Source organism: Chamaea fasciata, unplaced genomic scaffold, assembly GCF_029207755.1.
Source record: "Chamaea fasciata isolate MVZ Bird 193981 ecotype frontalis unplaced genomic scaffold, bChaFas1.0.hap1 SCAF_6, whole genome shotgun sequence".
NCBI classification, from domain to species: domain Eukaryota; kingdom Metazoa; phylum Chordata; class Aves; order Passeriformes; family Sylviidae; genus Chamaea; species Chamaea fasciata.
The window spans coordinates 46,169,016-46,190,447 of NW_027094091.1; the positions used below are offsets into that span (position 1 = coordinate 46,169,016).

At 38.9% G+C, this 21,432-nt stretch overlaps 1 protein-coding gene across 3 annotated transcripts in view; it reads right to left on the reverse strand.

The window, feature by feature from the left end:
• Nucleotides 1-21,432, reverse strand: part of EGF (epidermal growth factor) — a 58,546-nt gene that overhangs the window by 17,731 nt on the left and 19,383 nt on the right. For 2 of the 3 annotated variants that reach the window (XM_066186233.1, XM_066186235.1), the window contains exons 7-18: nucleotides 18,044-18,169; nucleotides 16,909-17,031; nucleotides 14,588-14,710; nucleotides 13,294-13,419; nucleotides 12,186-12,322; nucleotides 10,156-10,304; nucleotides 8,403-8,507; nucleotides 6,461-6,684; nucleotides 2,998-3,165; nucleotides 2,107-2,256; nucleotides 1,496-1,642; nucleotides 703-819 (exon numbers count right to left, since the gene is read on the reverse strand). In XM_066186233.1, the coding sequence (XP_066042330.1) occupies nucleotides 703-819; nucleotides 1,496-1,642; nucleotides 2,107-2,256; nucleotides 2,998-3,165; nucleotides 6,461-6,684; nucleotides 8,403-8,507; nucleotides 10,156-10,304; nucleotides 12,186-12,322; nucleotides 13,294-13,419; nucleotides 14,588-14,710; nucleotides 16,909-17,031; nucleotides 18,044-18,169 (1,695 nt within the window). The remainder of the gene's footprint in view (nucleotides 1-702; nucleotides 820-1,495; nucleotides 1,643-2,106; nucleotides 2,257-2,997; nucleotides 3,166-6,460; nucleotides 6,685-8,402; nucleotides 8,508-10,155; nucleotides 10,305-12,185; nucleotides 12,323-13,293; nucleotides 13,420-14,587; nucleotides 14,711-16,908; nucleotides 17,032-18,043; nucleotides 18,170-21,432) is intronic. The other variant, XM_066186234.1, reaches the window with a different exon arrangement.

The window sequence follows — 21,432 nt, forward strand, 5'->3', positions numbered from 1 at the left end:
GTGCATTTAGAAACTTTGTTTTATGAAAGAACACATAGGCTTTAAAAAACAAAAAGTACTATGATGAAAACAAAAATTGCCGTTTCAGCTTAAAATTATTTTCCCTTTCCATTGTAACACAGATTCTTCTGAGTCTTCATATTTAGCTACCAAATGGTATTTTCTTTCTGCTTCTAACACCTTTCTCTCTTGACCTTTGTGAGAGCAAAACAATTCTTTCATTTATGTTGCAAACAAGTACAAAAACTTAGAGATCACCCTGAACAATGTTTTGCATGGCTGTTAGAGTCTTTTTCTAGTGCTAGAAGGAAACTAGAGCAGCACTTTTATATAAACATTACATTAGGAATACTAATTTTGAAGAGATTCCTTATGTCTAAATTATACATTAGCTACCATGTCTGTGGAGTGAGTTTTTATAATTAGTCAATTTTTACCAATAAATACATTATACTTCTATTATCCCTGCTATTGCTTGTTAATATTAATAGGATTAATATAAACACTCATGGCTCGAGAGGGAAAAAAGGCATGTGATAATTAGTCATTTCATCTCACATGCTCTCTGCTCATCATCCCTTTCATACTGTTGACTTTTCTCTGATGCCTTGCACAGCAGATCTGCCAATGTGAAGGAGATAGATTTTTCTTCCTACCCCCCAATCCACAATTTTTCAAAAGTTATAATAACGTTTTTATTACCATAGCATGATTTCCCCTTCTTGGTAAATCCTTTCAAACACTGGCACATAGCACCATCTTCCAGCAAAACACACTCTGCATTGACATAACATTCTAGTGCAGTGCAGTCATCTTCATCTATAGCAAAAACAAAACAAACAAACAAAAAAACCACTAGATATATTTGGAAATATCAAAGGAGGTAGTGTGTATCTATATTACAGGGGGAAAAAAATAAAAAAAAAAAAAAAAGAAAGAAAAGAAAAAGAAAAAAAAAAAGAAAACCAAAACATACAGTCAAAGTTTGAAACTTAGCTCACCAGGATTAATACTGACAAGCCAATACAATCACTGCAGCTGTTCTCTTTGTCTAGATGGAGTTGACATGTCATTTAGTATCAAGATTTCTGAATATTTCATTCAAAACATATTGCAAAATTTAATGATCTAGTGTCATCAAAGATATGTAGAATTCAATGGGTTTATTTTAACTTGTTTTAGAGAAATGCAATATTCTTAAAAACCTAAGGGGGAGATTTTCTCAAGTGTTCCAAATTAGAAGTGTTTGTTCTCTAGACCAGGATAATATCACCAATTTTTCTTTATATAGCCAAATAATACAGACACAAACAAAAAAGCAGTCCTACCTGGAATAATTGCACAGACTCAAATTCTTGTTCGGAGGTTAAGAGCATGAATCTTACCAGTCTCAACAATGAACATTCCTTTCTTTAAGGTCTGTGACTTCTTTCTGCTCTATAAACCTGTTCAGAGCCCCAGAGTAAGCATAAGGATGAGAAGCATCCGACTCTACCTGATACCATGATTTCAGCCATAAAAAAAATTATTTTCTGCTTTTCCCCATTGTCTGCATCCTTAAAACTCCCAGTGTTCCGTGTGCTCTGGAGCACAGTCTCTGGTGGTGGCACTGGCATTACCTCCTTGTGCACAGAGGCACTTGCTGAAAAAGACAGGAAAAAAGTGACATGGATCATTTAAATCTACTGAAATAGATATTTTCGGCTGTTTTCAAATACTTGTCTATTTTTCAATAAACATGGTGGTTTCTTCTTAAAATAAACATCAGTATCCTCCCAGACTAACCTGTTGCTGGCATCAAATTATTCCTAAAAGCACTCAGTGGTGAGTCTTCTCAAATACAAAAGAGAAGAAATGTGACTCACTGCTCACAATACTTGTCAGCATTGCACACATCTTTTTCACTGCTAAAATGCCAAGGGAAAAATTGCAGTGGTCAGACAATATGTCTGTTGTCTTGTTGTCCCAAGGACAACATTCCAGCATTTTCATTCTTCAGAGAAACTATCATTCCTTATGTTAGAGCAAGGTGAATTTTTCCAGTGCTACCTGTCAGGATCCTCAAGGGTTTGAGGGGGGATCTTTTTGGGAACTAGGGGACTGTACCTGCTGTTGAGTTGAAAGAATCCAGAGCATGACAGGATTTTCCATCTGGAGTTTTCCAAAATCCTTGATGGCACTTGCAATGGACAATTCCAAAACTGTTTTCACAGATCTGATCACAGCCTCCATTCTTATAAAGGCAAGGATTTGCCCCTGATGAGGAAAAACAGGAAAATTCACAAGCTGCTTCTTCAGTCAACATCTCTGTTTAGGCATGCAGAGTTGAAGCAGTTGGAAAAAGATTAAGGACTGAAAAAAACTAGGATTTTATTTTGTTTTTAATATAGCAACAAATGCATATAGTAAAGCATAGATATCATCTAGGCTCTGTCAGGAAAAGAGATTCACGTACTCTGTATCTAATTCATGTACCACATTTTTTTATTTTATTTCCTTTATTATTTCTCCTTTAATATTTAGAGGACAAATAAAATTTGTCCTAATATTTCAAGGACAAAAGGAACCTGTTATTACCTTCTCTCAATCCTGGTCTATTGAATTACTCTTTTCTTCTAACAGGGAGATTGTTCCCAACAGGAAATCAAATTATTTGATCAAAAACTAATAAATCTCACAAAATCTTTCCCCGTGTCATTTGTTATTACTGGTGGTGGGGGGGGGTGCTAATAGACTAGGATAAATAGGAATTAGAAGACTGTGGTAGCTTCATCGCAATTGATCAGTGTTTATTCTTGGGCATGGACATAAATCTGTCAGCATTCCTGGGACACATGCCCAGATGATGCTTTCAATAAATGCCAGTCTGACTGTGTAAGGCTTTTTAAAGAGCCTATTTCTGAGAAGATAATCCTCAACCCAAGGACATCTATTCTACTGATACCAGTGAACAAGAGGAGGCTGGAAGGGAATGACTGCTTAATTTTTGCAGTGTACCTGGTTTCGCCAAAGGATGAACTACAACCACTGATGAGGGTCTCAGCATGCTGCCTCGAAGACGTACCCTGTTTTGGCCGGTCTTCTTGTCCACCCTCACTAGGGAAGGCCTAGCCCAGTCAGAAAACCACAGGTGGTCCTCAAACACCGCTACGGCAAAAGGGTGGCCTACAAAGATATTAGGTTTATCGTTTCCACACCTGTAGAACGTACACAAGAAACCCTGTAAAGGAAAGCATTATCTGCATATAAATCAACTTCGAACACAGGGGCCTAGCCATAGCCAGTGCTCCACTTTGATTTCCCACGGAGAGGGATGAGTGTCCATGAACAATGGACCATGGGCACATGTCACCTGTGCTCTTAGCAAACACTAAGACAGACACTTGCCTGGTTCAGCACACGCTCTCTGCTTCTGGTGACTTCCAACCAGATCTAGTTCACAAGGTGCTTCTACCTCACACATCATCTTTTCTTGAGGCAGAATTGGGACCAGCCTTTCACAACCGGAGTACATCCCTCCGCTGGCATTAAGCAGCCTGGCAGAAAGCCGCTGAGCTACACAGCCCCTTTTGCAGTCTTCACATAATAAGGAGAAAAGGAGCACACGGCATGTGTCATCCTGCATAAGCATCCTGGCACAGGGCAGCCTGGGAGCTACAGACACTGCGGCCACTGACTTCTGGTAGGGCCCCAAAGCCAGCGAGTGACCTCTGCAAGTGCCAAAAGTGCACACTAGTGCAATGCAGAGGGGCATATAGCCAGCTAACATGAACCACAGGAGGCAATAGGTCATCCTGGTAACTTCCTCTCTTTTCACTGATGACAACAGGATCCTAGACATCAGCTTCAACCAGGCACCTAACAATTACAGGACTAACAGTAGCTGCAAGAATTTACACCCCAAGTTCAAAGCACAGGAACTTTTCCTTGGGAGCACATCTGCACTAGAAAAACTCAGATCCGTAGTTTGACTTCCAGAGACAAGGTCAGCAATTCAGCATCCAAAGGACAATTTCATATAAATAATGGCTGGCATAAAGATCTTTACAAAATCATTCTATTCTTTCTAATCTCTCATGATAGAAAATTGTTCATATGGGACTATGCATTTTTTTCTGTACACTCAGATATCTCCTTCCTTCAGTGTTGTCTTTGGGCAAGTTTTTGCAGCGGAAGGTAAGAACACATGTTGTTCTTCCATGGGTGAACACCTGGCTTCAGAGTGGATGCTTCCTGGCTAAAGTAGGTTTGCTTTGTTGTGGTCCTTAGGGCCCCAGTGGCACTGCACTCTACAACTGCAGTCTGGGTCCCACTGAAAGGTGTGCTTTCTAAGCCTGTGATTTTTATGATCTGTGTTTTTGCTTCTTGTTGTAGACCTCAACTAGGTGATGTTTAATTTCAGTAATGAAATTGGGATCCCAACATGTATTAGCTTAAAAAAAAAAATTTAAAAAAAGGCAAGCCATCAAGAAAACAAAATACAGATAACCAGTGCAGATAACCATTAGAATCCTGGGGAAGGAGTATGGGTTAGCATATCTTAAATTCACCTCACAAATTAACTGAAAAAACAATCCTTTACAAAAAAAATTCTAAGGCACTGTTTAAGTGTTCTTTACTGTTATGTTGAAGAGTGTATTTTTGGCACCTCACTACCTCCACTGACCCATGCTTAATCGCTGATCTTGGTTCTTACCTTTTCTTCCTGTTAAATTTGAACAACGAGACCAAGATCTAGATACTGTCCCCACTCAAAGATGCCACTACAGACCCAGTTTAGGATCTGTAATTTGCACTACTGACAAGAAGCACCCTGCTTTGACCAGCAGTTTATTAACCTCTTAGTTTGGTAATACATTAAGGATTAAAATCAGAAGCGTAGTGTCAGTCAATGGATATAGTGGGAACAGAGCAAATTTAACCCACTGCATAAACAAAAGGGATGGTTTTGTTCTTCGTTGCCTCCGGCAAGTTATTACTTATTATTTTAGCTGTTATACTTAAAGCTGAAAACAGGGATAGGTGGAAGAGCAAAAATAATTTACCTATTTTGGATGCAGCTCTGCTGAATGAGCTCTCAGTACAGGGGCACTAGAGGGAGCTGCTGTAGTAAAAATTCATGTTACAGCGGAACCCCTACGAAGAGGTGCCACTTTCCCGTCCTCCAGTGCACAGCTGTTCAAGAACAAAAACTGAGTTCCAGTCTTTACTAACAGCATTAGCAAATGATCAGGACATGCTTCTCTAAATTCATACCTCTAAAAGTCTTCATCTCTTTCACTTCCTTGCATACAGATGTTGGTGTCCGTTTCCCTCACCTCCAAACAGCTTTATCACTGCTCCTTTCTCACAGTCCATGTTTCTATAGTGCTCCTAGCCCTCCTTCTCTGTTTTCTCCTGTAAGACACTGTCTTACTCCTTGTGGAGGAACAAAATTAAACTTTGATCAGACTTCAAGGTCCTCCTTTGCAGATCTGCTTCAAGGTGGAGCATACGGCAGAAAATGTGCAGCATGGGAAGAGAGGAGAAGCCTGGAAAGTCTCTCTTCTTGGGCCTTTTGATATCTTATAAACTGCAGTACACTGATTCCTCCAGGACCTCACCCCACTCACCTCCAAAGGACTGGGACAGTATCTGGCTTAGGTGATGAAGCCCTCCAGAGCACAGAGGCTGCTCGACAGAGTAACCATGAAGTTACCCATGGCAGTCATGTTATTGGGCTATGAGTCCTCACTCTGCCCATGTTTTGTATGCACACCTACAAAATGGTGCCCAGAGAGATCCCATGATCAAAAGGAATTGTTTCTCCAGAAACTAATTTGCCACGTACAAGATTCTTAAACACGTGGTTTACTTTAGATGTGGTACAACATCAGTTCCTTGTTGCTAACACCTCTGTTCTCTTGCTCCAGAACAACACAGTTTTGCGTCAAGCTGTGACAAACCTTAGGCATAAAAATTACCAACATATCGTAAAATTATTTATCATTTGGTATCTATTATGTGTTTAGAATCCTTCCAGTGTTCAACATTGCAGAAACAGGTTTGCTGTTCAAGTACCTTAACAACACAGATTAATTCCCTTTCTTCTTATGTCGATATAACTCACTGATGCAATAAACACAGTAAAACCTGAATTAAACTAAGAAGCCATGCATGGGAAAAGAAAACCACATTTTTAATTTTTTAATTATTTCCATTTCTCTGTGAGGACAGAGAATTTCTCTGTGCAATGCAAAGTGACTCATTAATAAAAGTAGAGAGGATAGGAAGACATGCTTTTGCTAAAATGAATAAAAGTCACCTGGGTAACAGAATTAAGAACCTAAGTGCTGTCATTAACCTCAACATAGTGTGGGATATATAGCACAGCAGCTGGCCAGTAATTGTCATGCACATATGCAGATGCACACACACATGGACAAGCAGCAGTAGGTAATTATCAACACCAAAGCCTCACCTACATCATTCTGTGCAAGAATTCGACGACCAGAACCATCCAGGTTTGCACTCTCAACCAGGGCCTGTTTGGCATCACACCAGTACAGCCTGTCAGCCAAGTAGTCAAGAGCTATTCCACTGGGCCACACCAGGCCAGTGCTGGCCACGACCCGGCGATCGAAGCCTTCTAATGAAGAGCTGTCAATCCGCGGGCTGGCCCCCATGTCAGTCCAGAATAATCTCCTTCAGAAAACAAAATGAATACGGGAAGTCAGTAAGTAAATGTTTGTCCTCCTCTCCATGGAGTTCTTTCAAAGCAGAAAGGTCAGATCAGAGCAATACAGCCCTGACTCACAGGAGAAAAAGTGCACGCTTCAAGCAAACATATTGGCTGCTGATCTTTTCACATTTGCCACAAGACTCCAGGTGATTGCACTGGGACTTAGGCAGAATCCTCACTCTGTTCACTGGCATGAAACCTTTGGAAAACAACTCCTGACTATGTTAACTGCCACAGCTTTTCATATCTGCTTTTTGATTTTCCATGTGACGGCTGATGATGGTTTAGCAAATCCAGATGACAGAAAACAGTGCATTAGCCAGACCCTTGTCTAAACAGGGGTACAACAATAAATAAATGAAACTAAAATTGCCCATTACCCATGGAAAACAAGCAAGAGTAGGCAGGTTGTTTTTAAAAAAACACTGATACCAGGTCCAGAATCTTTCTTCCTTTAATAAAATCATGATTCTCAGGGTCCCCCTCTAGAATCCTGTGTGTTTCTCACTGAGTGTTTAGCAGTTTTCAATGTACACACAGTGCTAAAAGGCAACTCAAAATGGGGATCGCTACATTTGCAAACAATATCTGAAGTTTGGGCTCATCTCCCCAGGCATCTGTTGCGTCAGGTGTACTGAAATAACCCAGGGATTCCCTTGGCTTTAGTTACACAAGCAGTTTTGCTCTAATGCAGGGATCAGTATTTTCAAGAGCACTAATTGTGTTCCACAATTAGAGCTCTTGAAAATGTCTCTTTAATATTTGCAACTTTGGACATTGTCGTAAAGTCTGTTCATCCTTTCACTATTTACTTTCTAAAAAGAAAGGTTTTAATGATGTTTCTTCCTCCCTTTCCCCTTCCACACTTTGCCTCTACCAATAATTCTTATAAACAATCTGGCAGAACCTACCTTTCATGAAAGTTTTCCTGCAAAACATCTCTATAGCATTCAACCTCTACTGAAAGATTCTTTCAGGTCTTTTATGGGTAGAGGCAAGCTAGCAAAATACCCTCCCCAAACCTGCTTTTTTCTGATTCATCAGTACTTAGCTATAGCAGGATATGAGCATCAAAACAAAATTTAAAGGATTGGATTTAAAATGGTCCTACTACAGTCATATTGACTAAAATCCATGGGACTTTGCCCTTGATTGAAATAGCAAGAATTTGATCAAGAGTTTAAACACCTGGGATCATTTCAACACTAGTTAAGAAGATACAAGGTGCATTTAAAACTACAAATCTCCAGAACAGTAAATTAGGCTTGGTTTCCTCTGAAAATGAAACATGGACCAAAAAAGGGGCAGTTTTGTAAGCATTACTGGTTAAAAGTGATTACCTTCTTCAGACTACTAGATATGGAATCATCAAAGTTTGTAGTGTGGCACCTACAGCAGTAAGTGGCCTCAGTTGCTCATGCTTTTCTTTAGTTCAAACTGCATACAGTATCATTAATGCTCCAATTACTTTCTTCTAAAATCTATATGAGAAATGAACATGTCCCAACCTCTGAAAGAAACCCTGCAATAAAATATTACAGTTCACACAGGTCTGCAAGGCAATGACTAACAAGCATGAGACTAATGCATATTTTGACTGCCAAAAGGGCAAGGCTTGCAAGGTCATTTTTAAAAATCATCCACAAGAATTACACATTTTACTATGTTCATCACTCCTTACTTAGCAAATGGGTGAATGGCAATTCCTCGGGGCTGGGAGAGATCCTCCCAGATGATCATTTTTCTTTGCATTCCATTCAGATTGCTCCTTTCAATGCACACCTTCCTGCAACACACAGAGCACTGTTAGGTCCTCCCTACTATCTTTTCAATTACCTTCTTGGGCTGAATGTACTAAGATTTTGGATTGCTTTAGTTGAGTGGTAATAAATCATTTCACAGTGACAGGAAGTAATCCTGCTGATGTGGGATGTCTAGTTGTTTTACCAACAAGTAATTCATGTTACAGCTTCATTATCTACTGCAGGGCATGATGATAAAATACCTGCTGCCCTGCAGAAGACACAAAGTTTTTCTGCTTTGGTGAATAATGAATTGCAAGTATGATCACTAATAAATAAATGCTAGCTTTAAAAGGAGTCAGGAGGAAAACCAGCTCCTAACTGAATACCATTACCAAATGTATAAAGAATTTTTTTTTTAAAATAGTACTTTTACATAGCATTTTTCATCCAGAAATCAGTGGTCATTTTACATTTGCCTAGAAATCTGCATTTTACATTTAAAACATCTATTTTTGCAGGAAAGAATGAGGCTGAAGTTCTTCAGCTAACTGATAAAATCTGTGGCCAGGTCAAGTATAGAATCTTCAATGCCAATCTTTCAATTCACCTTTTTTCCGAAAAACTGATTTTATTCCTGCAATACTCACCTTGTCAAATAAATATCAGCCTCTACCTGCAAGCAAGCCTACAGCCTTCCATGCCTCTTTGAACCTTCAAAGAAAGGCCCCACAGAGATGGAAAGAGAAATATATTCTTGCAAATGTGAAATACAAAGAGGTAAACGCAGTGGGTTACACGGAAGTCTCAGGTTCAAATTCTCATATTGTCCCTGAACTCATGTTTTATGGAGAGCAGCACCATAATCTCCCATTTCACAAGAAACACTGGCATATTTCTGCAGCAGGTCAATCATGTGACAATATTGTAACTAAAAGCAAGGAAGCAGACTAGCAAAATATTTAAAATGGAGAAGGACGGTGATCTAAACACTCAGAATTAGTTTTTGTTGACTAATGAATTATGGATCACATTGAAAGCTCATGACCACTCTTCAAGGAGTCTTCATTATCTGTTGTGATCTGAAACTGCCCTTTCATCAAAGGTCAGTTTTGTTTCCCTCTGCATATAAGGTTAGGTGTCAGCTGAAAGGTGGTCATGTTGTCTGGCAGCAGTCACTCCTCTTTTATCAGAGATAATCGACAAAGGCTCTCCAGTAACATGATTTTAGCTGCCAACAACACTGACTTCTGCCCAAGATGTACTCAGTGCAGTAATATTCTTTAGATATATATATATATGTATGTATATACAAAGATATACCTATACACACACACACTCACACGCAGCATATGTATATAAAGAAGAGTGTAAGGAAATACATTCACAATCACATGTGCACATATGTATATGTATATATGCAGTACATGCTTTAGATTCCTTGCAGCTGAGTCCAAACCCTTGCTTCTTGGAAAGACAAAGATAAAAATACAGTGGCAGACTGCAAGTGAACTTCCAGCATTTTAGTTTTAAAGAACCTTCCAACTGTATATACTTGACACTAAAACTACCCAATGAGAATGCCAAGCACTACTGAATTAGAGTGATATCCCAGCTATTTCTGTATCACCAGTCATTTATTCAAGACATTTTATGGCATGCTTCAACATAAATGCACTGTGGAGCATGTACCCTCCGTCTGTCCAGTACAATTTACGGTTGATCCAGTCCACAGCAAGGCCTTCGGGTGTATCCATGGCTCCATGAATAACCTTTTCACGATCTGAACCATCCAGATTAGCTCGTTCTATCCATTTCAGGGCGGTGTGGGCAAAGTAAATCTGTGAATAAATAACAGACAAGGTGCCATTAGTTCTCATCTCACTTTCTACTCTACCTCCTCTGTCTAGTATTTCCATTTCTAAAATACCATTTTCATCTGGAAAATTCCCCTAAACTGCTCATTCACAAAAGGCTGCACAGGTAACCCGTGATCCCTGATCAAATAAAAAGGCACTTATCCTTCAACCAGGATGACTTCTACAGGCAGCTTGTGCTTAGCTGTAAATCCAGGCTGCCCTATATACAGCCCTCTGAATACCCTGTGCTTTTGTTTCAGCCAGCAGCTACTTCATATGAAGCACAGCTGAAGAAGGAAAAGTAGGAACAGACAGAAAGAAGCACTTTGTCATTTCACTGGCTGCTCATGTCGAAAAGGGAGAAGTGTGGAGAAGATAGTAGCACTCTATGTACATCAAGGAGCTGGGAAGGGGAAAAGGAGTTGTAAAATTTACTTCTATTTTTTTCCACTCTTTCATCCTGCAACTATCTTAATTTTTCCTAGGTGTCTATTCTGTAAGGCTCCAACATTTCCAGAAGAGGTTCCTTAGTTTGGGGTCAAAAGAAAAACCCTTTGCTGGTAGGGAAACTAGTTTTGCATTTTCCAAGGACGTGTAAATTTTGCCTTGTATCTCAATACTAGAGGGAAGCAAACACTATATAGCACAACTCTATGAAAAGCAGTGCTGAGGCTTTCTTTGGTAACAGTGAAATTAATAACTTTGTTTTGATGTCAGCCATGATGTCAAACAAAGGGAGGAGGAAGCCTCTAGCCTTAGACCAGATAATTCAATACCCTGGGAGCACAAAGGGGCGCTGCCTTGCCACTCAGCTCTGTGCTGACACGACCAGACCCCTGCAGCCTGGCTGGTCTCTGCATGTCCCCTCACCTCTGCACTGCCCACCTAACACCACAGGAGTGGATCCCAGGGGCACACCAGAGCCACTGGCACAGCTGACCTGCACTTGGCACAGCACAGGGCAACTGCTGCCTCTCCAGCAGGGCCCTATTTCAGGAACAAGTGGCGATGTTCCAGAAGCGCCTGAAGTGCTCCTCCTGTAAATGCGGATCTGGTAACATTCACATTTGTCTAGCTGTGTCTATCTGGGCCTTGAGATGCTTCCAACAACTTAACTGAGCTCCTCATCAGCTTTCACTGTACCATCCAGTATTCCTTTGGAACACTTTCACAGTGTAAATAAGTCTCTCAATATAACTATCTGCCACAGAAGGTTTAGCAAAGCAGAGCTGAACTCCTATTCTTTCCAACTCTGCAGGCAAGGAGTAAGATATTAGGATGTGGCCACACAGACAAGAAAGTCTTTATACAAAGACTCCTGTTTCCGACAGCACTATCTAGGATGTGAGGAACACATTGTGGAAGAGCAATAGGCTCTGTGAGCATTCAGCAGTTTTGCTCAATTTGGGCAGGACATGGGATATAATTCTTGCTAAGATTACTCCTACATTTAGTAGGGATCATAAAGATTTAGCTGTGTAGAATTAAAGATACCTTTGCTTGTACCACAGTGAAAAATCCCCGCAATATATTTCCAGAAAACAACACTGCAGTCTTAATGGAGCAAACTTATCAATCACACAAAAGTTCTTTAAAATTGAAATCATGCCTGAAGTGAATTTAGAAATCCAAATTTTCTGTGAATTATCATTTTCAATGTACAAAAAAGTAAGCAATTAAAGGATGAAACTCTTCAGCTAATGTTTGGCAGCCTGTACCAGTTGTGGTCCTAGACAGGCAACAGAACAACGCGTAGCATAATGCCTAATCCAGATCACTGACAGAGGAAAGGTTAAGGCACATGAAAGCTCAATCCTTTTGTCCTTGCAACACTCCAGAATCCTCTCATTTTTAATGCCTTACCTTATTTTCCACTGGGTCAGAGTCCAGTGCTAAGACTACTCCCATCTGCCAGTCAAGTAAACTTGTATAATCTGTTCCATCAAAACTGATCTGGCGGATATCTTGGCCATTTGCAAATAACAAAAATGGCTTAGGACCTGTCGATTAAAATTTGCCAGTATGTTAATTGCACTAAGTTCAAAGTGACCTCTAACTTGCATTACTACCTAAGTAGAGTTGTAAATAAGTAACAGTAAAAGACAAAATGATGAACAGAAGAAATTACGGCAATTTTCCTACACTCCACTTGCCTAAGAAATTAAAGATAAATGTGCATATAAGTTTACAGCATCAGCCCAAACATTTCTGACAAAAGGAGTAGCTAGTCCTGCTGCATTTCACACTGTGTGCCTTAGCCTCGAGGCAATCATCTCTCCATATTTCCCAGCATCACCATAAATGACAGAATAACTTAAATTTTGCACATGGAGGAGTCTTTTGTAGTAAAAGCAAGAAAGATACTGTCCTTCAAAAAAAACATATAGCCTTCCCCTTATTTCGGGCACAAATCAAAAACTTCTTTTTCCTCCTCTCTCTTTGGCAATTGCTTATACCTTGCTTATCAGTGGAGTCTGCCCTTTTCTCAGAAAGAACAGAAGGATCTGGAATCCAAAAGTGCACATCAAACACCTCAGCTTTCTGGGGCTGGAGGGGAGAAATATCCTTAAATGGAAAGTCCTTTAACAGACTATTCCCTACCCCATTCTTCAAATACAGAGATTTCAGCCCCAGTTCTGTATCACTGGGAAGGAACAATGCACATAATTATGTGAAGGCACAAAACCCTGTGTACTGCAGGACAGACCTCCACAGTATGGGAGCCTGGAGTGAAATGCTGAAGATGGATCACATATTGAACTTTCTGTGAAGGAGACAGAACCATGTACTGGCGCTTGTTCTTGTTTATTTCCAAAATAGGTTGTCTTTCCTAACAACTAATACTTCCTCAGTTTCACTGAGTAAACTAAAATCAGTGCAAAAATGGATCCCAGTTGTGCCATCCACCTTAAAAAAATCAAAAAAAGGTTTTGCTATTGGCAGAAATATGCAGGCATTCCAAGACACCAACCTACAGCAGTGCAGTGCTTTCTGTCTCGCTGAAGCTTATATCCAGGAAAACAAGCACACTCCCAGGAGGATGGGCTTAAAGAAGAGCATATCTGACTGCAGCCACCATTATCTGGAGATGTACAACCTTAAACAGAGCATTTGTAAAATTTTACTGTGCCGTTCTAAAAAAAAATAAAATACAACAAAATCAGAGGTATAAAAGAATGTGTCACTCTGCTCAGGATTTCTACAGTGTAAATCATCTCAGTGACTGGTAGATTTACCAAAAGGCCTCCTGCTGAAAGCAGAAGCCTAGTGAAGTGAAAACAAGTTAGTAGTAACTTGTTCCAGAGTTTTCCTGAAAACCTGTAACACAAGATGTTGTGTTAAAACACAAGGTGGGAGGGTGGGATACATAAAGAGAGAGGGTCTATCATGTGTTTCAGAGAGCTCTTCTCCCATGAAAATCTCATCCCATCTACAACAGAGTAATAAATTTTATCAGACTTTGCACTTCATGCAAAGAAGCAGCAAATTGATGCAATTGTCTCCCCAGAAGTTAATTAGGCTGGGATGACAGATCAATACTTTCTAATAAAACATACCAAGATTTCAGATAAAAAGAAAACATTCTTTTCTTGGTTTTTTTTCTGTTATATTCTCAATACCAACATGAGCTAGCAAAACAGAAATATTCACTGAATCTATGTATAAAGTACAGTCCACAATATGAAAGGGGTTAAAAGGGAAAGAGGATTTTCACAGCATAAGGCTGTCAGTAATGACGCTATCTTGACCCCTAAGACGGAAAAGATGCAGTTGAGAATCTACAGTCCCTTGAATTTGGAAAATTGCTGAAATGGGGAATGACAGATTTAGTGTAGCAGCTTCAAGTATTCTGACTGCAAAAACTTCCATTTGTTGGGAAGTTAGAGTGACTCTGAACCTGGGCTACATTATGTCATGTAAATAATAAGCAAAACAATCTTCAGGTTTCACCCAAGCCTTAATTTTGTTCATATACATCCTCTCAAGTATAAATTTTAGATATCTCCCACAACAAAAATCTCCGACAGGCTTTGATCTGTCCTGACAATGAAAGAACTTGGCCAGCAAATATTGGATGTTGCTGCTACTAAAAATCTATTTCAAAATGAAGATGTGTACTGCTAATGTCAGCACTCAAAGCACCTTACATTCTAATATTTTGTACAATCATTTACAGTTGTTCACAAGAAGTGTAAAACATTTATTCTTGGGGCCAAGAATAAACAGAGCCTGGCAGTCGCTTCAGGCAGAAAAATGTTACTTACCTGTGCATGTTTTGCCATCCACTTTGAGTACAGATCCCTCTGGACAAAAGCAAACAGGGCCTTTAGATGTCTGAAGGCAGCCGTGACTACATCCAATGTCATTACTTGTACAGGTAATTAGCTCTACAGAAATTTAAGGAGGAAAAAAGATCTTAAATGATGATACAAGTTTTTACTAAGCTCCCAGTAGGAGGTGTTAACACCTTCTTAAATAGCAAAAGAAGAAGAAGAAGGGAAAAAAGTAAGGAAAAGAAATACATAAATAAATAAAAGTGTGATGTTGAGAGTACAACACTTCTGCAGTCTTTCTGTTGTTTGTTATGCTGTGTTTCTGTTTTTCTTTTCCAAATTTTTTTCACACCTTCTCCTAATTACAGCCCAGGAGAAAGCCAAAATTGCTGAGTCCTGAAGCCATTATACTTATCAGCCTTAAATTTTCCAAAATTCTCTGAAGATGTGTTATCAAAATAGAAGTAATTTTGAAAACTTTCTTTCTTACATTTCATCAAAAATAGATCAGGTTTTAAAAATGGCAAGGAATCTATACTGAAAGAATAAGTATAAAAGACAAAGAGAATGAGGAAGAACTACCTTATTGCTACTCCAAGTATAAGATCAATCAAAACAGGAGATGAACCTTCCAGAAACAAAACTATGTTCCTAAGTGTCAGTTTTAGAATTTATAAGGGCAAAATCATGTGAGGACTTGGCAATAACTTTCCTTTACTTACTATTAGAAATATTGCAGTGCCAACTTTTTTTTTAGCATTTCTCTAATGCAGTTTCACAAGATGTGCTCCTTCCACCTTCTGCATTGCAGTGCTTCATCTCTTTGTCCCAATTCTAGTGCCATATGACTGGAATTAATGCAACATTTCCACAGCTGCTTCTATGAATCAGCTGCACACATTGGCTTAAATGGTGCATGGCTCTTGCAAATATTGCTTCTCCAGGGCAACTGCATTCTGGACTGAACTGTGCTAACCAGTTAAACACAGAGAATAGGGTCCAGAAAATTCAAGTTTCCTTCTGACCAGAGTTTGTGGCTTTAGATGAAGAACTTCATAGAGGACTTGGAGGACAAAGCATCAAAATCTCTGGTCAGCATTTGAACTTCTCATCTTGTGTGTGTCTCTTTCTCAAGTTGTGTAGTTTGTGAACATCTGCCTTGTGCTGCAGTAGTTAAGGAGTCACACTGTCTATTTTGTATCCCTAGCCTGTGCTAGAAAAACATTATTTTCGATCTAATTTGAGCCACCCAAAATGCAGGCATACAGTTCAAGCTGGTCATTCAAAGTAGGACTGAGTTGCACAGTGCCTAAATGTTGTTTGGGATGCAAAATGTTATCCCGCCTCCCAATAGCCTCTGGCTGCAGCCCTCCCATAGCTCTTCTGCTGCAGCTGGCTACCTTCTACAGCTGTCACACACACCCTGAACTCCCATGTTTGGGTCACTGAATCCTGCTCCTGGCTCCCTCTTCATAAAGAGGAAGAAGTGGAATATCCTGAGTTGGAAGGGACCCACAGACATCAAATCAAACTCCTGGCCCTGCCCAGGACTCTTGGGGTCTAAAATAAACTGACTGCTAGAGTCTGTTAGATTCTATGGCTATATTTACTCTCCAACAGTGATATTTAATATACCCTTATCCTGCCATGATCCACACTGAACTCATTGGTGTGCACTGGCACTCCTGCCTGGGCCTCATACCAATGTTTTATTTCCATGGAAACAAAGTAGAAGGACCTTTGCCTATGTGTAAGCTTCACTTCAAAAGTGACTGACAATATCCCAAGACCTCAAAATTTGGAAGTTTTCGCACTTTATGTTCTAGACTTACTTCAGAAAGGCTTAATTCATTTGTAGGCTGAGCTTATGCATTTAATTCCACTAATGTCATACATATTAGCAATGCTATCAGCCCTGATCTGAGAAGAAAATAAAGGATGCTTTGAGCTGCTCTTTCAGAGACTGGGCAAAGCCTTACAGTGTGAGCCAAATTCAGAGACCACATTTAAAAATACATAGCTGCTTATCCACCTGGAATGTGTCACCGGGCCTAATCTGAGAAGAGGTCTCTCTGGAGACATGACTTGGGTTTTTTCCTCCTCTGAAGAAGCGTATACAATTTCTCACGTGTAACTTACACTTCCATAAACACGACACCTGAAATCAGTTCACTCAGTTTAAGCTGATCCTGCTTACGTAATATGGATTGGAAGCAAGCAGCACAATACACAAAACTTTCAGCAGTTCCAGTGTTAAATGAGGACTCTCTCCAATAGGACACTCCAAGCGTTTGTCTGTTGCAGCTCCTTACCATGACATGTTTTCCTATCAGGCAGCAGAACAAAGCCTCTTGGGCAGGTGCAGTAATAGGAACCAGGGATGTTCACACAGCCTAAAGTGCAGCCGTGGTTCCAGAAGCCACATTCATTAATGTCTGCAAAAACAAAGAACTTGTTGTGTCAGAATAATGTCATCAGAAAATGTTAGAGAATAGATTAATGAAACAAAGTAACAGTCTGAAAAAGTGCATCCTTTTTTTTGCATTCATTTCACAAAAATGTGGTTTTCCTAATGAGCTATAAGAAAACAAGTTTGCAGACCTCGTTCAAATCAGTGTTAAAAACTATATAGCAAAATATACCCATGTTCTGTGTGTCTAGCATAGGTGCCTAGACAACTTTAAAAATATGCCTTTCTATACAGATTTCAGTGCCATTTAAATCCTGTGCACATCCAAAAAATGCACTAGACATCTTCTTAAAAAAAAAAAAAAATTCTTTTTAAAAATTTGGGTTCAACGTGACTTAAGTAAAAGCCTCAAAACACGAGTGTATTTAAAGTTGAAATTCAGAAATCAAACCTGAGAACTTCCTGAGAACTGCAATACTGATGCTCAGGCTAGTTTGTAAATCCTGTAAGCTGGGAATTCTGATGCCATAATGTCTTATAAAACCTGGTCGTGAAGTGGAAGAGATGCTTTAAAAAGTATTATGTTATTTATTATTAATAGCAATTTTAGATTTTAAATAAAACAATCCAGATTAAAATATTTGAATGCATGTTAAGAATTTCTGTCTTTTTTGAAACAATACTTCAGGCAGACGTCTTGTGGCTGGATTATTCAGTGTTTCACCTTTGGTGATACATCTAATTTCATCCTTATTTAAAAGTAAAATTAGCACACATAAGCATTTCTACTTTTGTGAAGCTCCTTTACCTACTCAGACTAAGACCAAAGTTTCTCACAAGACTAACACTTGTGACACCTTTGTAGGTCCCCTTTTAAACTATTCCAGAACTTGGAAGGACACAAAACTGAAATGGCACACTGAAATTTTTAAAAGGTCATAGTGATTTTTCAAACTCAAAATAATAAGAAAGAAAAAGAAAAAAAAAGGATTTTTTTCCTGTGATGGAATAAAGCTGATGAGAAATTAATGTATTACCTTCACAAAACTGTTTATTTCGACTTAAAACAAAGCCACTAGAACATTTACACCGATGGGTGCGTGAGTCTGGCCTGCAGATTCTTCTTCTGCACTTTTCTCTGTTCAAGTCACAGATTCCTTTTTCTGAAAGAACAATTACAGGGTAAGTAGAATGGAGTTGTTATCATATTAACCTTCCAGTAGAAAGATTATAAGAGTTGTCTTTTCTTCTCAGTATCTGCTTGCTCAGCCAAGCTGAGGAATTTCTTATTAATACAAAATAACCTCTTTTTTCTTCCATTGGTAAAATCAGGCAAAAAAAAAAAAAAAAGATCACTGTAAAAATGAAAGTACTTGGAATACTAGGAGTAGGTGTGTGCAAACAATCATTTTAAGCTCTATGTCAGAACAAGTAAATCTAGAGAGAGCCTGAACTAGGAGATGATTCAGTTTGGGTCCATATCTAAGGTGACTATGAAAGGGAAAATTCAAATTTTCTATGCACCCAGTTCTGCACAATATTATATATTACTTTGTAAAACACTCAGAAATAAGAACAGAGAGGGAGTAAGATGCAGAAAAGAGAAAGAGAAATTTTTAAGACATAGTATGCAAAGACTGTTGCTGTTTTTGTAATTATTTTTATTGGAGATTGTATTGGAGTATTATTACTCATATAATTTAACAAAAAAGATCACTGCAGAGATTATGATGACTCTGTGTTTCATATGGGCAAAAGGTATTAGTGCATTTTATAGAATCTTAGTATTGGTGTGGATCTATGAGAAATACAAGCATTCTAAATGTTGAGCTCAAATTTCAAACTCAGAACCTTTCTCCAAAGAAAGAAGAAAAAATGTGCCCAACAGGTCCCCAGGAGCCTACCTATTTCCTGCTTCACAGAAAAAGCTACTCTAGTATCCTTTCTCATGGGAAGGATATGCAGAACCTCATGTCTCTGTTCAGATATCTTTCAGGGCTGGTGCTTTCACAGATATGCAGCACTCATGATTTTATGTTTGTCTCCAAAATGATTATTTTTTGTTTGAACTAATGCTACTAAATGTGGATGTGCATCCACACAAAACACTGTCTTCGCCCTGGGCTGTGTGTGTAGGACATCACGGGCTCATACAGGCCAAGAACTGCACATGTGACCAATTATTTTGGCCTGTATCCAATCTAAATTCCAAGAGATAGAAAACTGCATAATATTTAAGCTCCAAGTTTATTCTTCTGCTGGCCACAAGAGAGAAAATGTTGGCCCCTTGATGGAATGAGAGATCACATCTATAAAAGTAGTAATATATAATTTCCGAGACAGACACTGCAGCTTGGCCCCAGGCACAGACAAAAAGCACATATTTGGTTAACTGGTTAAGTCTTCTCTAGCAAAGGTCGTATCATTGCATGCAAAATTATGAATGGATGACTAGGTGGATATCATCTATGTTATTTAGCATGTTATCTTTTAAGAGACTTGAATTTTGTGTTGTTTTAAGTGAGCCTCTCATTTTGTAGAATTAATTTTGTATTGGACAGAACCTTTTTCTACTGCAACCGAATCAGGAACATACAGTAGTGGAGATTCTATTCTTCAAATAAAAAAGTCATTAGAATGACAAAGGGCAAGTGCATGCAACCACAAGACAGAATCCACAAACAAGACCACATTCAAGGCTGCATCATATGCTTATAATTGTTTCTGATTTTTCTCCCCATGGTTGCACCATTATTGATCTAAGTGGTCTAAAATGACCTAAGACACCTGGGAGTTACAGAATAAATAACAGAAGCTACAGTTTTGCCATCTGGACAATCTCAAGAAGATAAAAATTTTAACTGAGTAAGTATTAGAACTGTATGTAGCCATATCAACAGATAAAAACCCAATCACATTTCAAAGCTTAAAGAGAATGGTGATTAAATTATGAATCATAAAGTTTATAATTTAATATTTTCTGGAAGAACAACATTACAAACCACACTTACTAACTCACTTCTGTTTTGTGAGGTTTTTTCCCTCCCATCACCTGTCTTACATGGAAATACATATACTCAGATATTAGCCTGATGTTAGTGTCTCACACTGGAAAGAAACACCACATAATTTCTAAAAAAAAAACTGATAGGAAAGATTCAAAGAATTCCAGAGGCAGTATTTGAGATTTTAAGGTATTTCAGATATTTTATGAGCTGTAATTAAAAATACCACACCAAAGTTGTTCTGTGGGGTTACAACAAACCCATAAATGAATTAATGCTCTTCTCTTTACTTATTGGCCCTGACCAGAGCAAGGAAGTCATTTGAAAGAGAAAGGGAAGAGGGGAGGGGAGGAATTTAAGTAGCAAAGTAAATAATTCAAATTCCAGTAAAAAAATCAAATCATATGAGTTGCACACTTCTCCTAAGTTCCCTTTTCATCTGAAGGAACTCACTAGTTATCTGCTTTAAAGAAGGCTTGATAATTCACAGCTGACACCACGTTGCAATGTACATTTTCTTAGCTTGTACAGAGCATCCAATTAGTCTAGGTATGCTTTTATCTCCAGGTTTCTCTGTTGTAAGATCAGCTATAAATCTCATTTGAACTCCAGGCTCATTAGTCCTCCTTTCATCCCCATTCTTGCACTGGATAAGCCAAGCAATGCACATACAAAGTCCAAAAGGTTCATCTGGATTCAGCCTGTTAAGCTTCTTTATACTCCATCACTTCCCAGACATTTTTACAAGAAGTTATTTGGATTTTTTTTTAAAAGCCTACTGCTGACAACCTTTACTATCATACAAAAATTTACTAAACATGTTGAAAATATACATAGATTTGAAAACATTGGTAGGTTATATATTAATAAAAGCAGGGAAAGCCCTTTTCCATGGAAGGAGAAATGCCAGAAAGCAGAATGTTCCAGTGGAAGAAGTGGAGTAAATCTTCAGAGAGAAGAGCCCACAGTCACTGAAATTAAGCTGCACATTCCTGCCCTAGTTCCTCTATGTGAAAGCACCAAACGTGTCAGTAGAAAAAAGTGTGCTTCCATTAGCCAGGATAGCCATTTTCCCCAAAGTAAGGACAGATCAAGTATTGTCTCTGAATAGAGACTCCCTCTGCTTACAAGGGTAAGCTTGAGTTCCAGGAACACTTTATGTTCTGCGTCTCAACACGTCTTGGCACTGCAAACAAAGCATTTGAAAGGGAAAGTTCCTTTGAAGGTTTTGATTTTCCCACTCAGACCAGCCTTCAGAGGGCACAGACCACATGGTACTGCATAAAGCTGTTGGTTGCCATGAAGAAAAACAAAGCCTATTTTATAGTAGCTATTTAGAAATAGTTCAAAGATATATTTACTGTTCCATTTTTGCTCATATGGACTAAAACAAACATTACATTCTCTTCATGTCTTTATAG